Raw genomic sequence first — 25,734 nt, forward strand, 5'->3', positions numbered from 1 at the left:
TACGGTAAATAGCCTATATACAGTAAATAGCCTTTTGGTCAGTTTTTCTTTGCATGTGTGGAAACTATAAATAGACACCATATCAGCATGTGTTAAATTACCACAAGTGTTTAAGATTTGCACTTTTTCATACTGCAATATAAAAGAGAGCTTTTCAGTTTAATATTTGACTTTAAAAGAAAGTCACTGTTATAAACTAAAATTAAGAGGAAAATGTGAAACCACAGTGTTTGAAACCAGTCGTTTTTTCTTTTACTGTGGAATTTCTAGTCTTTCCATAATTTATTATAATTGTTTATACATATCTCAGGTCATTAAATAATCCACAGCCCATCCCAGAAGCGTCAGAGCATCCCGGGAGCAGCCTGCCCCTCCCCTCTTATAAATACATGGGAACTCTGGTTATATGCTTCGATCGGACCATGTTTTCTCTAACTCTCCAGCCGAAGCTTCTGCAGGTCCCAGAATAGCCTTCTCTTGAACAGTCGGTACTTAGAACGGCCGGCTGCGAGGAAGGAAGTGACATGCTATCTCACTACACACACTTGGAGAGATTAGCGCGCGGGCAGCGGTAATCTGGTTTCAGGACCACGGCCAGAGGCACCGTTTTACCACGAATCCTGTCAGAAGTTGCGTGAAAAAACATTTAAGGAGCAAGTGAAGAAGTTCATTTGGACCTTAAGGACTCTTACAAACTGGGATTGAGAATGTTTGCTCGGTTTATTTTATATCAAATTAGTTGAAGCAGATTAAATCTCAGTAACCCTGATTTACAGATTCCGCTACACAGGAAACTGCAAGTGATCAATTAGAAACAAGTAGTTCTTTTGTTATATGTGAGTGAGAAACACGGGGCGGAGGTAGTAGAGGAGAAGGTTGTGCGCTCAATCGGGAGCGCGCAAAGAGTGCACATTGGTCGGATCCTGGAGGCGTGAGGATGGAGATCCGACCGGACAGGTTCAAGATTGTTGCAGCCAAGACTCTCGGGAAAATATACGGGTATGTAAAAGAAAAATCTCTGGGAGAAATGACATCCAGAAACTGTTGAAACGATTCATGTGTAATTTTCTTGTCACGTAAAAAAGAAAGTTTATTTTATTGAAATACATTTAAGATGCATTAAGGGCGATTTTATTAATATTATTTGTCTTAAAAGAGAGCAGAAGTGCTATTAGAAAATCCATGTTTCCCGAGGCCTGGATTAGAGTGGTGTTGGATGACCTGGCACAACATCTGTCCCTCTATAGGTTCATGAATCTGTCACATAAGAAACTCGCATGAATAATTTAGCACTTTAACTGCAGTCGTGCAGAAGCTGTTATATATAAAATACGTGCACACACATGCTTTTAAAACCTCAAATGAATCCTTGTCTTCTTCACTTCTGTGGAACAAATAAACGGAATTAAGTTTCATTTTAGGCCAAAACTGTTCTGTATGTGTAAGATGAGGCGTTGGATCAATAGCTGGATGCATGGGCTTTTCTGCTGTGTTGTCACCTTTTTAAATTATGGAAGCCTTGCTGTTTTGTCTGGCAGTGTGTTTCAGTTCCATTGTACTCAAAGTATGTTTGACATGTTACATTTACTGAGAGTACTAAACACGCATGATCTGAGGCCTGTTATGCTGTCTCGGTATAAACTTAAGAGGACCTTGAAGTCAATATATTGACTTAGCTATCTCAATATATTGACTTACTATCTCAATATATTGAATTATATATATTTTTTTTTATTGAAACAATTATGTCAAATACAGAATAAGGCACATAGACATCAATGTTCATCATATTAGCGGTATACTTTATATTTAGCGGTATACTTTATATTAAGGTACACAAATTCACCATCACTATTTGTTAATTAACATGCATATTAGCAATATATATTGGCTCTTTCTTAGTCATTATAAAACACTTAGTAATGCCTTATTCTACATGACCATATTCTACAAGTAATCTGTATATGTTACACTTGCATGTATGAGATCATTAAGTGCCTTGTAACTTTTCTTTTTGTATAGTTTCACTCCGTTTGAATGTCAGTGGACTGCAAATAAGTCAATAAAGGAGCATGGCTGCTCATTCCTTGGCTCTCAAAAGAGTTTGGCTGACTGTTTAATCTATGTTCACACTGAGACAGTACAACACAGAGAGAACAGTACACCTATTGTATAAGTACATACAAGCAGGTCACACAGTCACAAATACATAAACTCTGTTAAAAATCAGTTTTATTAAAAGTACAGGCTGTATGTGTTCTCAGCCTTTGGAGAAACTTGACATGTTTTGGGATGTGTCTGAACCTCTCTTTAGTGGTTCATTTAAACAGATATTTCAACGTGTGCCTACTTTGTTCATGTGCTGTTGAGGTTCATTTCAGTAGTTGTCTGCGATAATGTATTTACAAAGTGTGAAGAGGAGGCAATTTTAGACATATTGAGGAGAGCATATTAAGACCAAAGCTCATGTACAACAACTTCCTTACTTGCAATAAATAAGCCCTAATTAGAGGGTTATTGAGGATGGTTAATTTGTGCACCTTAATATAAAGTTGTACCGCTTATATGATGAACATTGATGTCCATGTGCCTTATTCTGTATTTGACATTGTTTCAATAAAAAAAAATATATATATAACTCAATATATTGAGATAGCAAAGTCAATATATTGAGATAGCTAAGTAAATATATTGAGATAGCTAAGTAAATATATTGAGATAAATCAATATATTGACTTACAGGACTTCTTTTTTTTTCCCTGTGGCGCAAACAGGCTTCGATGAAGGCTCAAATTTTCCCAAGCAGAGCATTAAAGCTTGTGATGGTGGACTTCCTGGGGTCATGGTGGACCAGGAAAGGTCAGACATTGACATTATATGGTATTTAAGAGCCACAAGCCTCATTCACAAATAATTAAAGTGTGCTTTTTAGAGCTTAAACAGCTCTTAAACAAATCATTTTGGCAATAAACTGCACTTGACGTTGCCAGCTAAGAACAAAGTGTGTGAGTCAGTCAGGAGTCTGAATGAAGGCTATCTAAAGGTATTGATAAACTCCTCGTTCCTCCTCTCGGGATTGCATGTAGTGTCTAAACACTTAAATCCTCTCCAAGAATAGCCTCTGCTCGTCCAAGCTGTCGGCCCACGTAAATCCCTGCAGGCCGTACACCTTAAGACACCTCTCTCCTTCTCCCGTTAAGTAGCCCGATAGCTGGTCATCGGCTCCCTTCCAACCCCCCCCCCCACTCTGGGCACCTCGCAGCCGGGATTAGGCCTCTCTAACCACAGCCGGCCTATAAGCTTTCATTTCCGTAGTGCGCACATGCTCCCAGGTGCTCCCTTGGTACCTCTGCCGTGCGTAACGAGCACCGGCCCGCGCCCGGTGCTGCTGTCCGCACGCGACATGCTGCTTAACGGCAGAGCAAGCATGCATGGGCCTGTAGAGTTTAAGATGTGTGTTTTTACTCTATAAGAACTTTTAAAAACGTGTTGTTATCTTTGCTTATTGATGGCTGTGTTTTATTATTGTTCGATATTCATAATCTCTTATTTGTTGGGTATATTCATTTCTTTTTCTGTTTTTAAATCTTTCTGCCCTTTTCTAAACTATGATATTTTCCTTTCTATTGAGAAAAGCCTAATAAAATGCCTTGTCTTGTCCAACCAGCAAATGTTCCCATTAGAGCCTTAAAACAAGTGGATTTTTGACATACAAAATAACCCAAACCGTGAGTCAGTTATCAAAATAGTTCCTGACTTACTAATGGATTCGTGGATTTATCAATGCCGGTCTGATCTATATTTAGATATGTATAAATACATTCCTTGCTATTCCTCTCTCTGCTTCCAGCCACTGATGTCTGCGTCTGATCAGTAAGAATGGTTCAAATATGTCTGAGGTTCCTCAGTGGTTCTACAGGACAGCATTCTTTCAATTAAATTCAGATGTAATGCAAATGACCTCCTCTTGTGTCACCATAGTGATTGTAACAGTGCACAGTTGGTATTATAACAATTGAGGTTCAGCAGGTCCTTCGTAGTAGTGTCACGAGGAGCTCATCAACCACAATCTCCACCGGTTATTTGACTCCTTTTATCCGATCAATGATGCCAAGCTGTTGACTCAGCTGTTGTCCTTGACGTATGAATTAAGATATTAGCTTGGACAGGGAACCAGGAATACAACCTTAGCAGAATAGATCGAGGAAAATTCAGCTTTCTTATGTGCTATCAAGGTAAACACTAAGCCATTTCTTCTGGTTCACCAGACACTTCCTCAACGTGGTGTGATGAGTAGTTAGGTGGCTTGTGAGGATTACAACGGATTTCCTTAACTCGGTCAGTCGGGAAATGTCACTGCGGCAGATTAGGTGTATTTGAAGAAAAAAAGTGAATACAGGCATGTGCATTTTGGCTATAGTATTGCAGAGAATGAAAAGTCAAGGTGGACATCCTCTGGATACTGAGAAATAAATTGGTGTTGAAGAAAAAGGGAATGTCGCGAATTGTGTGAGACAATGTGTGAGTCAGGGGAGTTGACGATGAAAGGCAGGGTTAAAGAATCGAGGAGGAGACAGGAAGAATGAAGCCCTCACAGACAAAAATAGTCCAAGAGAGCCAGAGATATTAATAATTCAAGAGTGAGAAATCATAAATACTTGATCAGTGTGGAGACTTTAAGAACCTCTGCTTACAATAACTCATAATATTACATGTATGTTTTATATTTGTGTGGATGTTTTGCTTACTCTTGTTGACAATTCTTTTAGGTGACATCTCGAAAAAGCTTTATTGGAAAAAATATTCTTTTTGTCACTCAATATTTCAATGTCATCTTTAAGTCTCTGTGGGAAGCACATCTTGTGAAGCCAGAGAGCTGCAATGACGACTTTATAAAGATCAGCCGGTGCTTTTCTTACCCTGGTATTTCACAATTGAGATTGTCCTCGTCCCTGGTGATTTGATAGAGCGGTGACATTACGGTTAAGGACAGGGGATCGTTAGAAAACGCAGAGGAACAAAGTCTCACAGCGGAGAGAATAAACCTTCAGTCTGAATTAGTCAGAAAGGCCAACATTAAGCAGGATGTAGGAAAATAGTGTGGATGTTTTTGCACAAACAAATTATGTTAAGGTGTTTGTGAGCCCAGTGGTGAACAGCTTAAATCTCTGCACCTTCAAACGTTCAATGGTAAATAAATATAAGATGGGAGTTTGCTAGTTTTCCTTCCAGCAGCTGTCAAAGGGACAGTCATCCCAGAGTACTGTTTTTTTTTACCTGCATTTCTATTTATTAATCTATCTTGTTGTGGGCAGTTAGGAACTATTTTCTTTCTATCGATGTACACCCACCTACAGTATGACTACGCAGAAGAAAGCGTGCACCTACTCATGAGGGCATCTTGCTCATTTGTTGATGGATGTAGTTTGGTCGAAAGAACATTTTTCCTACATGAAACTCCTCATGGGAAGATCTGTGGTCATGCCGGTCATGTTTTCTGGACTGTTCCTTTAAGAACATGTATGACTAGCTGCTCACACACACATACACATACATACACACCTCCAGTCTCATAGTGAACCATGAAGTGTTCAAAGTGTTAACTTGGTTGGTTAGGATCTTTGTCCTGAAGCATATTTTCTGTGATCAATGCAACTCCATTTACCCATGATACTTCAAACAACAGACCAGGTATCCAATATGGCGGCCGATTCAACCCAATACAAGCTGCTTCCCCAGCACACAAACAAAGAAGTTATCTATTACTTCTATGCCTGCTGACTCAGATTGTTCCACACACATTCATTTCCTAGAAATCGCTGAGTTGGCTTTAGGTATACTTTGTTTATCTGTTTGTCAGCAGGGTTACAGGGCGCTGACCAGATATCTTTGTTTTTTAGGCTATTTCTTCAATTGCATACACTGTCCATGGCAGCTTGATTTCCTTTTATCCCTGGGGCACTTATACATATTTCTAAGTGTGTACATGCTCTTCCATTTACAGTATTGACTGTCAACCTTACAATGATAAATGTTCAAAATGGCCACTGTGGTTCAGTTCTAGCCCAGGATCTCAGTCTTATTTTCTCTCCTGCATAACCAGCTGTCATGTAAAGTAATCTATAAAAGAAACTTCCCCATCCCCCAGTCCAGGCATTATTCATGCTCTGCACTGTTGGGTCTTGTATTTTGACTAAAAGCTGCAGGGCTGAATGGACTAATACGTACTCCCATGTACTGTATTCATCTCTCACGGAGGTCATGAATTACATTTACCAGACAAAGGCAGGAAGGATATTTGCCTTTTTACTTAATATGTCGATATGAAAAGCTAAATATGTATAATAAATAGAGTCGTGATATAAAGGGGGCTCTGTGCTCCAGCATCTGGACCTGCAGCGCTGTAGCCTGATCTGAAAACACAGCATTGCACATGTCATGTTTAATAGATGACCCGCTGCGTTTAGATACATATTTGATGCCCGAAAGACTGCAGACTGGCAGAGGTCATGGTTTCTCAGGGTTTCTCAGAAAGCCATATCAACATAGGTTTATGGACGAGGGCAGAACAAGAGTAATGTGTTAACCTTGTTTGGAAGGAGAGCAGGAGCACCGGACTGTGGTTTTTTATACCCACACTGTATTCCTCCCTGTCAGCTGGTTCTGGTGAAGATGAATGTCTGCAATACGAAAACACCCGATATATTAACGCCCAGAGAAGACAGGATAAGTCAAAGTTATGACAGCTAGCTGCAGTGGCGGTGGGCTGACAGCTAACTGTGCTGAAGGTCTCTTGTTAAGGTGCTAGAGTTACCGGTCAAATTGACAGTGAGAACGATTGTGTGAACATCTTTTATCTTCCCAAGATGTCAGTCTGCAAGCCCTTCAGAACAGGATCTGTTTCACAACCTTGGCTGGCTCACTGGCTGATAGATTCTCAAAAATAAATGTAAGATAAGATAAGATGGATCTTTATTAATCCCCGTGGGGAAATTCAGTTGTTCAAACAGCAACAGGGTAAGGGTGAAAACACAGGATAGCACAGATTCACACAGATTAATACAATCAAAAATAAGATCAAAATACAAAATAAAAATAATAATAATAATAATAATAATAATAATGAGAAACTATGAAATAAGAAATGAATACAAAAAAATAAAAATGAGCATATATACATATTGGGTCTTATAAACTATGAATTTAAATGAAAATGGACATATACAAATTGGCTCATATGTTAATATTACATATTATATATATTAACATGGGTGTCTGGAAACAGTGTGACCCCTTGTCTGTCTAGCTTCCTCCTCGTCCTCCCCTCTGCCACCTCCTCCAGATTGTCTGGTTGTACTCCAACTACAGCGCTAGCCTTCCTCACGAGCTTGTTCGGCCTGCCAGTGTCCCTAGTGTTTGTGTTTCCACCCCAGCACACCACGGCAAAGTAGAGCACACTGGCCACCACAGACTGGTAGAACATCTGCAGCAGCCTCGTGCACACATTGAATGACCTGAGCCTCCTCAGGAAGAACAGCTTGCTCTGTCCCTTCCTGAAGAGAGCATCAGTGTTGTCTGAACAGTTCAGTTCATTGTTAAAGTGCACTCCCAGGAACTTGTAGCTGTTCACCACCTCCACATCCTCCCCCCTGATGGCGATGGGGTATTCAAAGTATTGACATTAAAGAGATAACTAAATGTTAAATATTTTCTTTATAAAGGGCTCAATACAGTTATAGTTAGTGTAGGCTATTCCCTGGCATTCGAGACACTTTCTTTAGTCGTTTATGTGATATAAAAAACAGTACACTGACAACTGTTGTTTTTCTAATGTGTCTTTTGGTGTGTATTGTCCAGCTCCCTTGATAGGGACTATACAAAGTCGCAAAAGGTTTGTTTTGAAAACTGATAGGTAGGCCAGACAATCATACCAAACAATCGCAAGCTGACTAAAAAGATATGCAACATTTTTGCTAAAAGATTGGACAATTACAATCTCTTTTTTAACAAAACAGATAATCTTGTACTTCCTTTATTACGGTTTAGTGTATGTTTTATTTCTGGTACAAGACAAAGTGTCCCTCTGGGGTCGAAAACTACAATACTTTACATACATTTCCCACTCACTCCACTTCCTTCTTCACAGAGCTCTTGAGAAGAAGCAGGACAATGGCGAGACCATCGAGCTGTCGGCGGAGGGCCGGCCGGAGCTGGTGGAGGAGAAGGAGCTGCCCGTGGTGGACTGCACGTGCTTCGGGCTGCCCAGGCGCTACATCATCGCCATCCTCTCTGGCCTCGGCTTCTGCATCTCCTTCGGTATCCGATGTAACTTAGGCGTGGCCATCGTCAGCATGGTCAACAGCCACACCGTCTATAAGGACGACAAAGAGATCATAGTGGTGAGTTAGGGTGGAGAACGTGGGAAGTACACAACAGGCAACAAGTAATATTATGTTCCACATTATTAAATCTTCCTAGGAGGTCATGTTTATGTTCGGATCAGTTTCCTCTAGGTCGGTTTAAAGAAAGTGTACTAACCGATATTTACGAAACTTTGTAGAGTGGTGTAGCATGGGCAAAGAAAGAACCCATCAAATCTTTGAGCGGACAAATTGTTTATCTTTCTACGTATTGAACAATGTTTGTGGTAGTCTGTACGCTCGTTGTGCCCTATTAGTTTATTTATGAGATGAACATTTGGTGAACACACATGGTTTCTGACCGTTGGCTCTTCTTCTCTGTCTTCATAGTTTAAAATAGGCCCCTTAATTCAGAAAAGGGAAATCTTAACTCTACAGTACACAATTAACTTTTGCGCCTCCATCTTTGTATAGGAAAGGATCTTTCCTGTTTCAAAGCGAGATCTGCTAACAATTGTTTTCAAACTTTACAGTATCAAAAATGTATCAATGTTAACAATCTGTGTTGATTGTGTGAAAGTAAATGTCAAACAAAGGCTCCTCTTGAAGTCTGTCAGTCATTGTTACAGCCATTTGAGTCGTCATCAGAGCACAAGGTTTGACACAGCTAAGTGATGTGAAGGAATATTGATGATAAGTCAGTGGTGGAGCACAAGCCTCATGGGGACCAGTAATCAATCATGACAGTTGTGTTGTATATTTTTAAACAGATTCAAGTACACGTGCAGATAAATCATGTGTTTGTCCCAACAGAAAGCTCAGTTTGACTGGGATCCAGAAACAGTGGGAATGATCCACGGCTCCTTCTTCTGGGGATACATCGTGACCCAAATCCCAGGAGGGTTCATCTGTCAAAAGTTTGCAGCTAACAGGTCTGTTTATCCACCAGTTATGCTCTATAAGGGATATCTATTCATTTTCTGATACATATTGAACATACTGACTATTTGTTTCTCCTCCAGAGTGTTTGGCTTTGCTATAGTGGCCACGTCTTGCCTGAATATGCTCATCCCTGCAGCCGCCCGGATGCACTTTGGCTGTGTCATCCTTGTCAGAATATGTCAAGGACTTGTGGAGGTGCTTCACTTTTTAACTTAAATCACAAAAACAAGAAATGACTGAAGACACAGATTTATATTTACATTTTATTTAGAGCATTTGTCACAATGTAATACCTTCCCTTTCCTGCAGGGGGTTTCATATCCGGCCTGTCACGGTATTTGGGCAAAATGGGCGCCACCTCTTGAAAGAAGTCGTCTGGCTACGACAGCCTTTTGTGGTGAGTCCATTATCAATGAATGGTTGTAATCACTTTAACAGACAGTAATTGTTAGTTTAAAATAGCCTTGATTAGGGAGCAAATGATATAGGATTTTATCGGGGATTGGAATATGAAATGGTCACATAAGTTGACATTGATGCAATAAAAACATTTGTTTCTTAACAAAATGTAGGGCAAATTGTTTCCAGCAGGTTTTAGTACAGTAAAGTATATTTTAATTATTTGAGCCATGCCTGGCTACAGTTACTGTAGAGCTGAAACTATTAGTCCATTATAAGTTTGCCTATTTAATACAAATGAATCTGCAACTACAATGATCATCAATAAAATATTATTTTTCAACCAAGAATGCCACCTTAGTTTTAGCTACTCCAATGCTAGTTCAAGTTTTTTTTTTTGCAATCTGAACTCAAGTATTTTGAAAACACCATTATACTCGATTTTTTGACATAAACAGTTAAGGAGCAACGTTGACTAATAGAAATAGATTGAAGTTGCAGACCTTAACCCGATGTGTCTCTTTTGTTTCTAGGTTCTTACGCTGGTGCTGTGATCGCTATGCCGTTAGCTGGGATCCTGGTCCAGTACTCTGGATGGTCATCAGTTTTCTACGTCTACGGTAAGAGACCTTTGACCTTGAAATGTATCGATTGTAAACTAGGGCTTCTTCCCCCCGACAAAACTGTAACTTAGAAAAAAACTACACAGTTCTTGTAGTGAAATATAGTACAGTGTGTTTGTTGCCATGATACTCAATACAACACAGTTAAAAAAAATGCTGATTTCAAAAGGTGTGTATGCACACCCATCACTATGCACAACATGCAGTAACACAGTAAATGCTAACACATGTTGACATTTAGAGGACACGCAGGCCAGCAACATAAATAAGAGAACAAGAAAAAAACATCACCCTTAAAGTAAAGATTCAACATGTACCCCAGTCCGTGCAGATGCAGCAGCCACAGTCAAGGTGACCTTTCCTGCCAGTTTTGACACTGACATTTCTCCTCCTCTCTTCCCTGCCTGCCTGCCTGCTGCCTTCCTTCCTTCCTGCCTTCCTTCCTTCCTTCCTTCCTTCCTTCCTTCCTTCCTTCCTTCCTTCCTTGCTTCTTCCCTCTGCAGGAACTTTTGGGATCATGTGGTATTGCTTCTGGTTCATGGTGTCTTATGAAAGTCCAGCAGCCCACCCCACCATCACTGAGGAGGAGAGAACGTATATTGAGGAGAGCATCGGCCAAACAGCACAATTTGCAGTAACGGTCAGTAGATTTCTCGGGTACAATATGATCTAAACACTGTGTCACATCACTTTGGCTCACCTTAACAAGAACAGTCCTGCATTGTCTGTTACATTTCCCTCTCTCGATTCAAATAAAACTGCAACCATAGGTTGACAATAATCAAAAGTTGATGGACAGAAAAAATCGATCTATTTTGATAATAGATTCCTCTTGAAAATTGACAGAAATTTGATTTTTTTTTGCCTCTCAAATATGGAGTTTTCTTGCCTTTCTCTATTATCTGGCATTTTGTAAACCAGGTCCTAAACTGGGAAATTCATCTTGAAAAACACTGTCAAATTAATTGAAAATTAAAGGAGTAGTTGCAGCTAAACATGTATAAGGTTAAAATATGGGCCCGACTGCCTGAACATTTTAACAAAGAGTGTAAAGAAATGTAACAAGCAGAGCAATTCAGGAGTGAGGAAGTGAACCTGGGTGTCAGACTTTATCATGAGCTGAAATTCTAAAAATGGTAAAGTACAATGGTAGTTCATCAAATGAAAGCGCAAGGGATATATTAATACATTCTGTATCTTTGGTAACTTCTGCTCAAGAAATTAAACAATTTACTGCACTCGTACTTTTGTTAATAACAATGTTCTGGATTTATTACCAAAATAACCTAAACAAATAAAGACAAGTAATTGATTCAGCTCAGCAACTGTACATTAACACTATATTTATAGAGTTTAATTTAAAACAAGGTGAATTAAGTAACTCATTTTGATGTGTTAACAGAAATTCAACACACCATGGAGGGCCTTCTTTACGTCCATGCCAGTGTACGCCATCATCGTGGCAAATTTCTGCAGAAGTTGGACTTTCTACTTGCTTCTCATCAGCCAGCCTGCATACTTCGAGGAAGTCTTTGGGTTCGAGATTAGCAAGGTAACAGGAACCAAACATTTTTCTTTGAACATGATACAGCTGAGGAAACTCAAAGCTATAGACCGTTTGCATGAAAACACATAATTCTTACCCTTTTCTTTCTTAAGGTTGGCCTAGTTTCTGCACTTCCTCACCTGGTAATGACCATTATCGTGCCCATTGGTGGCCAGCTTGCTGACTATCTGCGAACTAACCATATCATGACGACCACTAACGTCAGGAAACTTATGAACTGTGGAGGTAAGAAAGGGCCAAAACAAAGGGAAAGCAAGATTAGAATAACAGAAAGTATTCCAAGATGGCTTACTGAACCTTTTCTACCAAGACTTCACCACTGTAGCTATATTGATCAAAGGTCTACTGGCATTTTTAAGCCTCTAAGCGCCCTATTGTTAGTCAGAAAGATGATTCCGCGAAACTGAAAGACTTCACAGAAACTCATTGCCTAATTCTGGGGTTAACAACAGTTTTGTCAGTTAGCTGTGGTGAGAAAACATTTGCTGCATGAGGGAAATGATGACTCACTGTAAAGCAGAATCCCTACCTCTGTCAGCTATTTTTGAACTACAGAGAGAAATCAATGGCAAAGTGAAATGGAGAAGCATACGGTGTACATATCACTTTGTGGGAAGCTGTCAACACTGGGGAACAGTCAACAACATTCTATAAGAAAAGGGCCTGAAGAAAAATGACTTAAACAAGCACCTTGCCTTAAGACTTTTCCATTAACATTTTAAACTCTGTCTCTGTTTTGTTTCTTTATTTCTTTTGTATTTCAGGGTTTGGGATGGAGGCCACCTTTCTGCTGGTGGTGGGATTTTCTCATACAAAAGTTATGGCCATTTCATTCCTTGTCCTGGCGGTGGGTTTCTCTGGCTTTGCCATCTCAGGTGAAACCAAAATATAATTTTTTTCAAATCACATCATTAAAATCCACAACCCCTTCATTTGAGGATACCTATAAATATTGATGTTTGAAATACTATAAAGTAGAATTAATATAACTTATGTGTTCATAACTTTGACCTATTTGCTCATGTTGTATTTGTCCTTCCTCATAAGGTTTCAATGTCAACCACCTTGACATTGCACCGCGCTATGCTAGCATCCTCATGGGTATTTCCAACGGTGTGGGCACTTTGTCTGGTATGGTTTGCCCCCTTATAGTCGGTGCAATGACGAAGCATAAGGTGAGAGCTTATGTTATAAAATGCATGTCTGTTCTTATGATGTTGTCTGAGGGTGTGATTTTATTGTTACCATGGGATGTTGTGTGCATTTTAACTTGATGTTGCATTTCCTCATTGTGTATACAGTATCTAGACAGTGCGCCACCACCTGAGTTCAGTTATAAATAATGTTTCCTAATCGGCAGCAGAGGTGTCACTTCCTCAGAATGATTTCATTTTAAATATGTTATATGAATACCCCGAGATCTGTATCACTGAAGAGGGACCAATATAAATTTAATTTGTGCAATTAGAGTAGTTAAATCTACCCTCTAGGTAGGGCGTTGGAGCATTTTACTCACCAGGGTAAAATCTATCCAGGACTTTCATAGAACAAAAGACACACCATCTTTGATTGGTTTATTTGGTTGTGTTCAACCAAAAATAAAACACAAACTTTTTTCATGCTTATAATATCTCTTTTTTTGCTCTAATCCTGCTTTGATAGACGAGGGAGGAATGGCAGGGAGTGTTTCTTATCGCCTCGCTTGTTCATTATGCAGGTGTTATATTCTACGGTGAGTTTAGTTCCCTCTACTTTTCCAATGTACCTTTTACTCTTCCTTGACCAGAGCATTTGAGTGTTCAAGTTTGCAACCAACCATGCATTCTGTTTGACACAAATGAACACTTTATTTATTATGCATTGCTCCTCTCTCTGGGCTGCAGGACTCTTTGCATCTGGAGAGAAGCAATATTGGGCGGAGCCTGAAGAGCAGAGTGATGATAAATGTGGCATCCTGGATGAGGACGAGCTAGCAAACGAAACAGAGGAGCTGTATCGCACAAGTGGGGGGGGAGGCTACGGAGCCACCACCCAGGGAACGGATCCCAACGGAGGAGGAGGAGGCTGGGTCTCAGACTGGGACAAAACTGAGGAATATGTCCAACCAGAAGGAACCAATAATTACCTTTATGAAGGAGGCGTGGACAAGAAGCTCACATAAAACCAGCAGACCTTCTGCACATAGCCTTTAGCGAGGCAGAAACAGAACATCAGCAGCGTGGAGTTTCACGTGATGGCATGAAGAACTTTTGAAAGTGCGAATTTCAAATCGGGAGGGCACCATTTTCAGCAAGTCTGACTGTATTATCATAACTGAACTGAATTCAAAGAGTCTCCACAGGGGAGGTGAAGACATTAGTACATGTAAAATGTGTGTTTGTGTGTGCAATGTGTACCTTGTGTGGCAGACAATCTAAGTAAGAGTGTTTTAGGACTCATACCCCTCCCTGCAATATCTCTCTCGGAGGAGTGTTGAGTTTTAGGCCTTCTGTGGCTTTTGATGTTTAACACTGTAATAATTGTAGAAATGTCTATATTATCTGACAGGAGGTCATTTGTATGCCTCTTATTCATATTCACAAGTTGTTACGCGCACATTGGTCACCAGCGTACTTCTGTTGTTGGGTGAGAACCTACTGAGTTTCATTAATTGGTTTCTAAGAAATGTCTGCACCCCAATAAAGTATGCCCCTCCACTGAAGATAAAAAGGGAAATATCCAAAACCAGATCTATAAGGTTTTCGCACAACATAATGAAAGCTTTTTTCCCCTTAAAACAATGTCGTTAATGTGTACACTTTTAAGAAAAAGCATGTTACTTGTGCCAATACAATGAAAGATGTTGCTCTGTAGTATTGGTTTACTTCTCCACTGACAAAGTGTTTGAACACCTGCAAATACTTCTGTACACAGCTCTCTGTGAACTCTAAATAGCCCACACTGATATTTTTAGATGCAGCACTTTGGTTTCGTTGAACAAAACTGTTTTATGTACTAGGCCTCGAACCTGTCTGCCTGCTGACAAACCGGGAGATAAAAAAGCCTCGAATAGGATCAGTATTTCACAAAGTCGTTCAAGACACTTTTATTGTGTTTCTTTAAGACAGTTTTCTTTAAAACATCAGGATTTTGTTCAATATGCTTTACTTGTATTACATGCTTTATTGACATTTTTCAATTATGTTACAATTTATGCTCTAAGTTTATTTAATTATTTAGCATATTACATCAGAAGCCTGGGTGTTGCCAGTTGTGTAGCATGTCAAAATTAAAACGCTGGGCGAATAAAATAAGAATAATGGTACTGTCGAGCCGTTACGTAAATCTCCATTCATCTTGTTTAAAAGGAAGATTTTCATTACCCTTTACATTATGATATAGCGCAGCAACTACATACACTGTAAAACAAAAAGGCTCATAATGGACAACAAAACAATGACATTTCACTGTTCATTAAAGAACATTCATTTTTCTTTTGTTAGTAGATGTTGTAATGTATCTATCTAGCCCCTAAAAAAAGGTTCAATATTGTAAAATATCCATGTGTTAGATCATGAATGGTATCAATTTGGCTGATACTGTTTTTCCGATGAATTAAATATTAAATGTTTTTACTGTTTTTCATTTATTTCTCGTTAAATGTTCTGGATTATAAACTTAAACTGTATCTGTAAAAATCATGTACATGTGGAAAATATTGTATAATAAAAGCTAGAGGTGATCCTTCCTGTACAATAATTACAGTTACTATTAGTTTTATTCTAATGCAATTATTCAATTTTTATGTTTTTTTTTTTGCTATTAGGAGGTTCATAAACTATGTCGCTAAAAAAATAAACAGTTACATTTTTAATTAGGTTTTTTAATTTTTAATTTCAGCATCTGTTTTCCCTCGACCGAGCGACTTTTCCTTTGCTTCATGCATGATTCAGGCACTGATAATGCAGGTCCTTAAACAGTGGAAACAGTGGTTTCATGTTTCCAATAATGCTGTACTCATCTCCAGACGATCGATCGGTCTCTGAGCTAAAGTATAAGGGCATGGAAATGTAGAAGAAAAATAGATATTCATGGCACCAGAACAAGGGACTCACCAGTTTTGTTCAGCCCATAAGAAGCACTGAAACTCAGGGATTCATCCCCCTTCTCTGCTCCAATCTCTAAAATCCAGGGGATTATTTTAAATCCATCTGCCAGTGGGAGAAATATTAGTTACCTGGATGGTACTCCAGTTCTTCCCACAGGATTCACAGTAGAGTGCTGTCGGGATGTGTTGTTGTTTTTTACAGGCCAACCAGTTTGCAATCATCCATGTGTTGTTTGGATTATTGCTAGAATTGACCTTAAAAAAACCATAACGCATGCTTTCCCTAATAAAACGTATTCTGGTCCATGTTCCACAAAAAAAAAAAAGTATGCAAAAGCCTTTATACCCTAAACAGATGTTATTAATGTAGTACAAACACAGGGGGAAGTTTTAAGAGATGTGTGAAGTAGTGAGTTTGGTAGAACTTGACTTTATGACAGGGAAGTAAGTTATTATTGCATTGCAGTCTGCTTACCGGTTGAAGAAAGACAAAAACTGAAATGGAACTACACGGACTCGAGTGCTACAATATTTAATGGTTTTAAAATTGTAGTCACATTATTGGATTCTTCTTATTCTTCGTCTTCTTCTTCTGTTGTTTTAATGGCGCTCGTTTTCTCACACTCTCCTATCGAACGTTAGCTGTTGGACGTAAAACGTTAGGGTTTTTCGCAGTCTTTGATAATTGGCTTATTCAAGAGTTTGAATTCTTGGTAACTTTTCTACGTCCAATGCGACCATACATGCGCACCTCCATTCAGGAATATCTTCACTTTGTTGCAGCAAAACACGTCGACCCGTGCATCCCTCATGTAAACTGCTATGTTTACTGTCAAGCTAACTAACAACCAATGGCAAGTACTGACGGTTAAAAGCCATGGCTAAAGTCCGGCTAGCAAACAATGTACAACACTCTACAAGTAACAACATTATACTTCCTGCATTCAAAGGTAAGTAGTGCTTAAAAATAGCTAGCCACTTCCCTTTCAAACCAGATGATCTACCACCACCAGTGCATAGCATGTAGCAGGAAATGGGTGTTTGTTGCTAATGCCATATAAACTACCATGTAGCGTAGCCTGAGCTTTCATCACTTGTTTTAGGCCAGAGAACATTTAATGTATTTAGCATTTTTGTTTTAGAGGAGAGAGGCTTCTTTGTAGGTTGGAGGTTTTCGATTGTATCCCCAAACAGTTCAAATAAAGTAGTCTGCTCTTGTTTCTGAACTAACCACATTGGTTGTTGCCTTGAGCTGTCCCCCCTTTCTAAAGAGTGTCAAAGAAACATTTTGTCGACCTTTATTTTCTCCTCTGTATCACAAACATTGAGAGAGTACGCCTGGATTGAATGTGATCATTTATTATCTGTATGTGATGATGGAGTAAATGTATGACCACAAGTTTATTTCAGCACATAAAATACAACAGGAAGGATACTGAAGCTCAAGATACGCAGTGCAACTGATATATGATCAGCACACACACACACAATTAAATTCAAATGGATTGTACATGTGAATGCTAAAGCAGAACTTATACAATAATGCACTTTTTAGTAAAACACAAAAAATATTGTTTATGCAAATTCAATTGTTACTAAAAACAGGCAATTCAAGACAACATTCTCACTTATTGCACAAAGGAAACTATGTGGCTTTGCAAAGAAATATAAGCATACTGCATAGCTGAAATAGCTTGATAAAGCAATCCTTCTTATATTCATAATATAATCAACCTTATTTTCTCCCTGTCAATTATATAGGTAATCTCAAAACCTTATTTCAAAGCATTTCTATAACTTTAATATCTAAATTATTTTATTCAAATCAAAAGCTTTTTTTTACAGAATGCATGAGCCAAAGCCACCTTCATCTATTTACATTCCCCATACAGCACTGTAATGTTGGTTTAGTCAAATCATTTTAACATCATGACCAAGACATTACCTGACCTGAAAAGAAAAAGGTAAAAGGATGATTGAAGCTATGAGACCTATCTGTTCACTGTCTAGTCTTTTGTTTCTCTGCCTTGTCCTCCTTCTCCCTCACTATCTCATATTCTCAGTCTCTGTCCTTCTTCCCTCCTAACTCACCTCCACCTGTGCCCTCCATTCCCAGCGTTTGGTACTCCCCACCTTTCATTCCCTCTTTCTTCAGTGCCTCATATCCTCCTTCTGCTCCAACTTCCCCCTTTATTTTAACAGTGTGGTACTCCCCCCCTGTCATTCCCTCTTTATTCAGTGCTTCATACCCTCCCTCTGCTCCTTCTGCACCCTCAATTTTCACAGTGTGGTACACCCCCTCTTTCATTTCATCCTTATTCAGTGCCTCATATTCCTCCGTTCTCCTCTGTCCACCTGTTGCTCCTGCCTGGAGGAGGTCGTACTCGCCCTCCCTTTGGGCACCCTTCTGCAGCATCTCATAATTCTCATCTGCTGACCTCAGTGGCAAATCCTCGTAAATTGCTCCTAAAAAAATAAAATAAAAAAATAAGTGCCTTATGTGGTGCCTTAAGTGTGCATACAAAAAGTGAAAAAGAAGTAGTAGTTACTCACCTGTTCTCTTCCTAAAATATCTGAACAATACCACAGCTCCTAAAATACATCCCAGTCCGCCCATCACACAAAGTAAAATGATTAGGATTGGAGGTTGATCTGAAACTGAGACAGAACGTACAGAAATTGAAATCCCTCTGACTGACCCTTGGATGTGTTATATTAGTTGAATTCATCGTTAGCAGCATTTGTAGTGGTTTTATATGTTAATATTCAAAGCAACATGTTACAACTCGCAGAGCTTTGATAGGCCAAATAAGCTGTGTGCAAACTTAATTTGTATAGAATAAAAAATATATTTAAAGGTGTCGGCCAGTGACCCCAGTGACTTTGTATTGCACTGCCATAAAACAGGTTGGCTCACAATATTGGAATCAACAAATGGTCCAAACTGTCATGCTGACTTTGAATACCCATGATGGATCCACAAACACTGGATCCTGCAATACCCATAATGAAACTCTATTCCTTCATTTGTTAAAGCCTCTCTTTGTTGTAAATGCCATCAAACTCCACACCCCCTTTGTGTTAGTAGATGTGACTCTTACAATGTGTCCAACTTTGTTTATGAATTTAAACAACATGAAATTAGGCAGATTCAGAACATTTTCAAAGATTACTTTTACTTGATATATTCCATAAAATAAATTAGTAACCTGTAGTACTCAGTGTTTACAATTCCAAAGTGTTTTACATCAATTCCAGGCTGGCTGTTAGCAGTGTTTAATGAACAGTCATGGTGGCGGGCAACGAAAAAAGCGTATTTTCAGAACTAATCGTTTTTGGGTATCAATGTACATTGGCAAGAACAAAAACAGTAACTCACTGATGTTGACGACGTTACTGAGAGAAGATCTCCCGATGTGCCACACAGCTCTACATGCATAGGTACCGCCTGATTTCGGTGGGCTGGAACCAATAGCTGCCCATTGCCGATCTTCATACTTATACCAATGGTAGGGGCTTGAATTGGGGCAATGTGGACATGAACATGACATGCCAGAAGAGAGAAAAGCCCTCAGTAAAGGAGGCACTGAAAAAAATAAAAATGAGAAGACAGACTTAAAAAGCGGTCTATACAGGAAACAATTGCATGTGGGGAAACCAAATTCAATACAGCAGCCATCAGAAGCAGTCAAAGGGTGTTGGTTGGGTGAACGTACCTTGGACAAACACATCTTGATCCTCAGAGGTCACTTGGTATGGGGCGCCGGGAGGATTAATTGTGTACGTGAAGGTGGCCTGACACCTATATCTTCCCATTGCAGATTCTGTCACGTTAGAGATTGTGTGGGTAGGACTGGCGCCGCTCGAAAGGATACCATTGTCTTTGTAGAAAGCGGCGTGGCTGATTTGATCTGTACCCCAGGCCAGGCACTTCAGGGTCAGAGTCTCCCCAACTACAGCAGGCAGAGGATACATCTCCAGCGAGATATCCTTATCTGAAAGACGATGAAACATTGATTTTTGGCATACAAAAATGCTAAAAATACAATTTCTGAGGCTATTTCAATAATGCTAATAAAGGTGAAAGGGTTTGCTCAAGGTGAAAAACAAATAGAAAATGCTTTGTGAAACAATAAAAAGAAAAAGCCTACCTGAGGTCCTGAGTGTGATTTGGTTACTTCTGCGTTGAGTATCATTACTACACCAGTAAATGGTCTCTGGGACGCTCAGTCTATTAACCTGAAAGACCAAACTCACAGTGTTGTTTTTAATCTTCAACTTAATCTTCTTTGACTTCTCTCCTCTATAGACCCAGCACATCCACCCCTGAAGACCATCCTCATTGTCAAGCTGCAGAGTAACCGAATCTCCGCGCCGCACCACTGGATGGCCTGTCTCGATGGTGAGTGATGCAATGGGAACGTAATCTGAATGGTAAATCAATTAAAAATACTATTAGTGATAGGGCTTTCAAACTCCCCTTACATTTATGGGAGTTTGAACCGTAATACATGTTCTTGTGGTATATTTACCTAAGACTTTGATGTTGAAATTCTCACTCTTTTGCTGATTGCTCTCACATTGATAATTGCCTGAGTGTTTGGGGGCAGCCACTCCTATCTTCCAGGTGTCGCTTGTCGGTGGAAGTTGTTCTTCGTTGAAGTACCAAATCACATTGCTTTTACCTGAACATTTCAGATAAAACAAGTCTCCCTGGAAGATCTCCTTGAGTTCGGGGGACATAGTAACTAAGGAAGTAGGAGATAAAGGAAAATAAACACAGTCAAGTATTTATAGGCACAGTTTATGTAATCTAAAGAAATCACAAAGGGCATGACATTATCAACTGCTAAAAAAGATAGACGGAAGATGAAAGGATTTTTTTCAATATGTAAACACTGATTACCATGTGGCTTTAGCTGACATCTTCCCAGGAGCACAAACGCTGTAAAAAATCCAAAAGATGTTATTCCTTCATAAAAGCTAAGTCTCTCATGGCTAATATTCCACCATTTATATTGTCTCTTCCGTTTAGAGCAGGACATTTCAGACACTGATTCAAAATTAAAATAGTACATTTAGCAAAAATACTGACTTTTTATTCAAGCTTAAGTAAGTATCTATTTTGTTTTTTTCTAAATTGACGGCAGTGTTACTTTAAATAATTTAGTAGAGAAACTTGTAGTCTAAGTGGAAAAAAACGTTGAAGAAAAATTAGTGCGAACCAGTCCAAGTCCAAAACCGGAAAGGAAGAATTGTAGATCATTTCATTAAAAGATAAATTATTCACGACATGTTTGGAGTAAAATATTTGTTTTATATTTAAAAACATTTCGAAAACTTGTTTGAGTTCAATGTTTGGATACAGAAAATATAAATAGTATTTTTAAAGTGTTTGCCCAGTTATACACATTATAGTGTAATAATTGAAGACATGCAAACGTGTCCTTATACATATTTATGCTTTAGTTCAAAGTAATTCAGTAAAATAACATCTTGCATTAAATAATATTTGTTACACAGCTTCCTGAACACATTCAGAGAAGCTGTTAATGTAAAATAATTTTTATTTATTTGCAAAATCAAATCCACATCTAAATCGAAATGTATTAATTTTCAGAATTTGTTTCAATCTTTATTTGTTCTGTCGAGAGATGCTGAAAATGAGCTGTGCCAACGTCCTACTCCTCTCTCACATAAGTTCTCCGCTGATAGATCAGTGTTAGAGTACCTACCGCTGCGGATTCAGTTCCTTGCAAAAAGGCACCAAAGGTATTTTTATATAGGCAAAACCTCGGTGTATTTGTGTAATGTCAAATGCAATACATTAAACAAAATTCAGCTAAAAATAATAACATTTTACTTTGTATCAGCTATGTTGGAAATTACACTTATTGCTCTCATCACCAAGATTGACAACTCCACCCTAAGATTCATTGTTAAATCTTCATACAAAAAGAATGTGATATTTTGCACAATATAAATACATACAAGTCCTTATAAAACTAATATAATTCAATTTCAGCAAACAAAAACTTTACAATCCTGAAACTACTTTCAACTGTATCAACCTTTTTGTTAGATTCCTCTTACCTGCCAGGAGCAGCAGATGTGTAATTCCCCTCATGGGAACGGTCAGAGCAACACCTTCAAGAGAAACGACACAATGACTAAAACCCGGAGGTGACCAGACACTAAGTGGCTATGAGTCTCAATGAGGAAGTTGCTTTTGCGGCTGAGCTTAGCAGAGTTAAAAGAGGAAAAACTGTAACATAGATATTCTGCATTCTTATGGTTTAGAAATACTGCAACAACAACATTTTTTTTTTGTCATCTTCGCAGTAAATTGTGACTAAGGAAGGAAGAGAGGAACTTCAAAACCCCATGCAATACTAAAAAAGACCCTCAGTTCATTACCGAGAAATGCATTAGACAAAATAATAAGAAGAAGAAACTGAAAGTAGATGGTTAAAAAAGCCTGTAAAAGTGTACAGAGGGCATTTAATACTTTCTTTCTTGCACTTATGAATGCACATATATACAAATGCTTTACCTGCATAGCCTCATCTGCTCTATAGGAGAGATCAGACAGCATAAGGGTGAACAGAATATCAGAGAGGAGTAACTTAAAATGACAAATGTGGATTAAACAGACATTAAAGACAGTTAATGGTATATCTGAATCCTAGCTAAGCTAACAAGGCAAACAACAGTTTCAAACGAGACTAAAAGCAGGCCCACTTTTGGGGAAACAATAGTTAAACTCACTTAGTAAACAAGGCATGGTGTGGAGGCTCTGGAGGTTGCATGAAAGGCACAGACAGAATAAGTCAGAAGCAAGAGGAGCCGTTACGAGCTGCATCACAATTTAGGCCCTAAATCCTGTGAATAATAATAATATATTATAATAATTTGAAAGATGAAGTCCTTTTGTGTTAAAGGAGAGCCTTGTGATCCTTCCAAAGAGCTAGATCAAAGTAGTGGTGCATTCAGGTGCTAAGAATCAGAATCAAAACACTTGGTTAATCCCAGGGGGAAATTAAGTTTGGTGACAGGGTAGGTTGTTGTAGGATAAAATAAATAAATATTTATACAACGATAAGAAGTTAAAGAAGTAAAAGCCCTTGCCACTGGGCCACAGTGTCTTTGGCACAGCGTCTAAGCAAACTAGAATCGTCGTAAATATATGCGCAAAACTTTATCAGCAACACCTTGTGAATGACAACTTCAACTTTTAAATCTACATCTTGCAGTTCATATATTTGTCCAGTCCCTTGTGTGGTTCATTTCCAACTAAATGCAAATCACATAACACATCATATCTGTATGAGCTGCTTAGGACCCTCTTCTTGCACCTTGTAAACAGATGACTCACATGCAGGACCTATATGGGTAACTGAGGGCTGCAAACAATACGTTTTCTGCAGATTTGAGAGCATTTGGAGAAGTCTTCGTTGGCCTTAGCTCTTGCCAGTAATATTGCAGTGAAGAAATGACCCTCTGTTCATTTTGTTATTTCTTATTTAAAAACATTTCTGAGAAACTACCGCAGCTGTTTATCAGATGAAATGGCTGAGTCACTACAAAGATCGAAACCAAATGAGATGAGTTGAACTGTTAGTGGTCGCTGACTGATGTGAATCTGACAGACACTGAGGCTCCAAGGCTAAAAGAGGGAAACAAATATATGGTTAATATTTGTTAATAACAAATAGGTGACAACTATCAGTCTTGTTGATCAATGCCCAGATAAAGCTGTAAACCTCTGACTGAAATGGCAACATTAAAACATCTTTACAGGACATAGCACTTTGTCTTTGTTCATGGGCAGATCATTTCAGGACACTGTGGGTTTTAGATGTTAAATGAGATGGGCGCATTTCACAGCTTAGTTAGACACGTCTTCTTTCACACATTCTAGAAGAATACTGTATATCTCACGCACTCCTGTCATGCACCTCAAGTGGAGGAAATACTCCTATTATTTAATTGAGTTAAAGTACCAATAATGCAGTATTAAAAACCTTTAAAAAAGTATTGCGTTGAAGGTCGTACTCAAGTAAAATGAAAATCAAGTATTAGCATTAAAATATACTTCAAGTTCCAAAAGTAAAAGTACTTGTTATGCAGAATGGCCCCATTAAGCACCATATCTTTTTATTATTGTACTGTAGTTATTGATGAATTATGTGAGTGTGTTCATCACGTCAATTCTGCACTTGGTAGAAGTGGCGTTTATTTGAATTACTATGATAAGATAAGATAGAGCTTTATTGTCTCCCTTTGGAGAAATTTGTCTTGGACATCGAGATAATACACATAAAACATTCAGGTCAATCAGTCTTAGATACAGAACAGAGATCACATATCACATGGCAAAGAAACATACAGGTACAGCACTTTCCCTATTGCACACACATAATCAAATTACACTTTCCCCTACTGTATTCATACATAATCAAATATTGCACTTTCCCCTACTGTATTCATACACAAATCAATATTGCACCTATGCATAGTGTCCATACCTATTTACAAATAATGCACTTCCCCTATTTAACCTTCTCGATTGCACAAACTACACTGTAAACATTGCACCTCCCAACAACTCCTAACACAGCATAATCACAATTGTTTCTGACTGTTCAGCAGCTTGATTGACAGCGGAACAAAGGAAAACTTATACCTGTTCAATCTACAGTTTGGTAATCTATACCTTCTGCCCTCAAGGGGGCAGCAACTCAAACTCTCTACAGGATGTGTTTGGGGTCGCATGTGATTTTACGGCCTTGCTTTCTCACCATCTCCTCAAACATGTCCTGAAGAGAGGATGGTGGAGACATGCCAATTCTTTTTCCAGCCCTTTTTATCAAGCTCTGGAGTTGTGATTTAGATTTAACTGACAAGTTACCAAACCATGTTGTGATGCCATAACGAATAATAGACTCAATTGCTGCCCTGTAGAACATTAACATGACACATTTATCCACTCCATGAACCCTGAGCCTACGCAGAAAATGCAGGCGCTGGCTTATCTTTGAGCATACCTGATCCACATAACTGAGCATAAAAATAAATCCCCAAATATTTAAAACGTGAAACCTGCTCAACTCCCTCCCTGTTGATAAGGACGGGGCTTTGATCACCTACTGACTTGGGGTCAAAGATCATTTCCTTTGTTTTTTTAACATTTAACACCAGGTTGTGCGCCTCACACCACTTCATGACCTCTTCAATCTCAAGTTTATAAATAGAATTATAAAACGGACAAGTCAAATCAAGCAATCTGATTTGTTCTTAGCCGTGATATACTGAGCGTATACCACGGGTAGAATTGTAAGTTACTTTTCACAACAAGTCAGTATCCCTCCGCGTCTGAGAAAAACAGTATACCGTTGGGCTGAAAAGCAAACAGTTTGCTTTTCATACTGGAACAAGAAAGCAGCGGAGAAGTAACGGGGCAGAAACCCTCCTTTTTACGCAGCGATCCAGACATAGACATCAAACGGCAAAACATATTCAGTGTGCAGTTCCTTTGGCATTAGGGCAGGGATATCTAGATACTTTCCAAGGTTTGACATCATGAATTGTGCTACTTTTAAAGCAAGCAACGATGTTTTCAAATCTGTAATCAAAGAGGTCCTCAAAAACACTATCGACCAATTAGATTGCTTGATTTGACTTGTCAGTTTTATAAATATATTTACATTTCTTCCGTTACGAAACAAACTTACAAAGCATAAGATGGAAACATTT

General features: G+C 38.8%; 2 protein-coding genes across 2 annotated transcripts; one reads left to right on the forward strand and one right to left on the reverse strand.

Moving 5' to 3' along the window:
• Positions 1–797: 797 nt before the first annotated feature.
• Positions 798–15,575, forward strand: LOC104952517 (vesicular glutamate transporter 1-like). The gene is made up of 13 exons (XM_010779353.1): positions 798–999; positions 8,147–8,399; positions 9,174–9,292; positions 9,383–9,497; positions 9,612–9,699; positions 10,235–10,321; positions 10,828–10,964; positions 11,727–11,876; positions 11,984–12,116; positions 12,656–12,766; positions 12,939–13,066; positions 13,554–13,623; positions 13,775–15,575. The coding sequence occupies exons 1-13, from the start codon at positions 938–940 to the stop codon at positions 14,050–14,052; spliced, it is 1,731 nt and encodes a 576-aa protein (XP_010777655.1). The 5' UTR covers positions 798–937; the 3' UTR covers positions 14,053–15,575.
• Positions 15,576–17,782: 2,207 nt separating this feature from the next.
• LOC104952518 (uncharacterized) lies at positions 17,783–22,176 on the reverse strand. Its single transcript, XM_010779354.1, has 8 exons — positions 22,072–22,176; positions 20,885–20,923; positions 20,511–20,726; positions 20,130–20,405; positions 19,695–19,973; positions 19,358–19,564; positions 18,532–18,636; positions 17,783–18,444 (listed from the first exon to the last, which is right to left on the reverse strand). The coding sequence occupies exons 1-8, from the start codon at positions 22,103–22,105 to the stop codon at positions 18,038–18,040; spliced, it is 1,563 nt and encodes a 520-aa protein (XP_010777656.1). The 5' UTR covers positions 22,106–22,176; the 3' UTR covers positions 17,783–18,037.
• Positions 22,177–25,734: the final 3,558 nt, after the last annotated feature.

This window comes from Notothenia coriiceps, unplaced genomic scaffold (assembly GCF_000735185.1).
Source record: "Notothenia coriiceps isolate Sejong01 unplaced genomic scaffold, NC01 NC01_scaffold00020089, whole genome shotgun sequence".
Taxonomy (NCBI): Eukaryota; Metazoa; Chordata; class Actinopteri; order Perciformes; family Nototheniidae; genus Notothenia; species Notothenia coriiceps.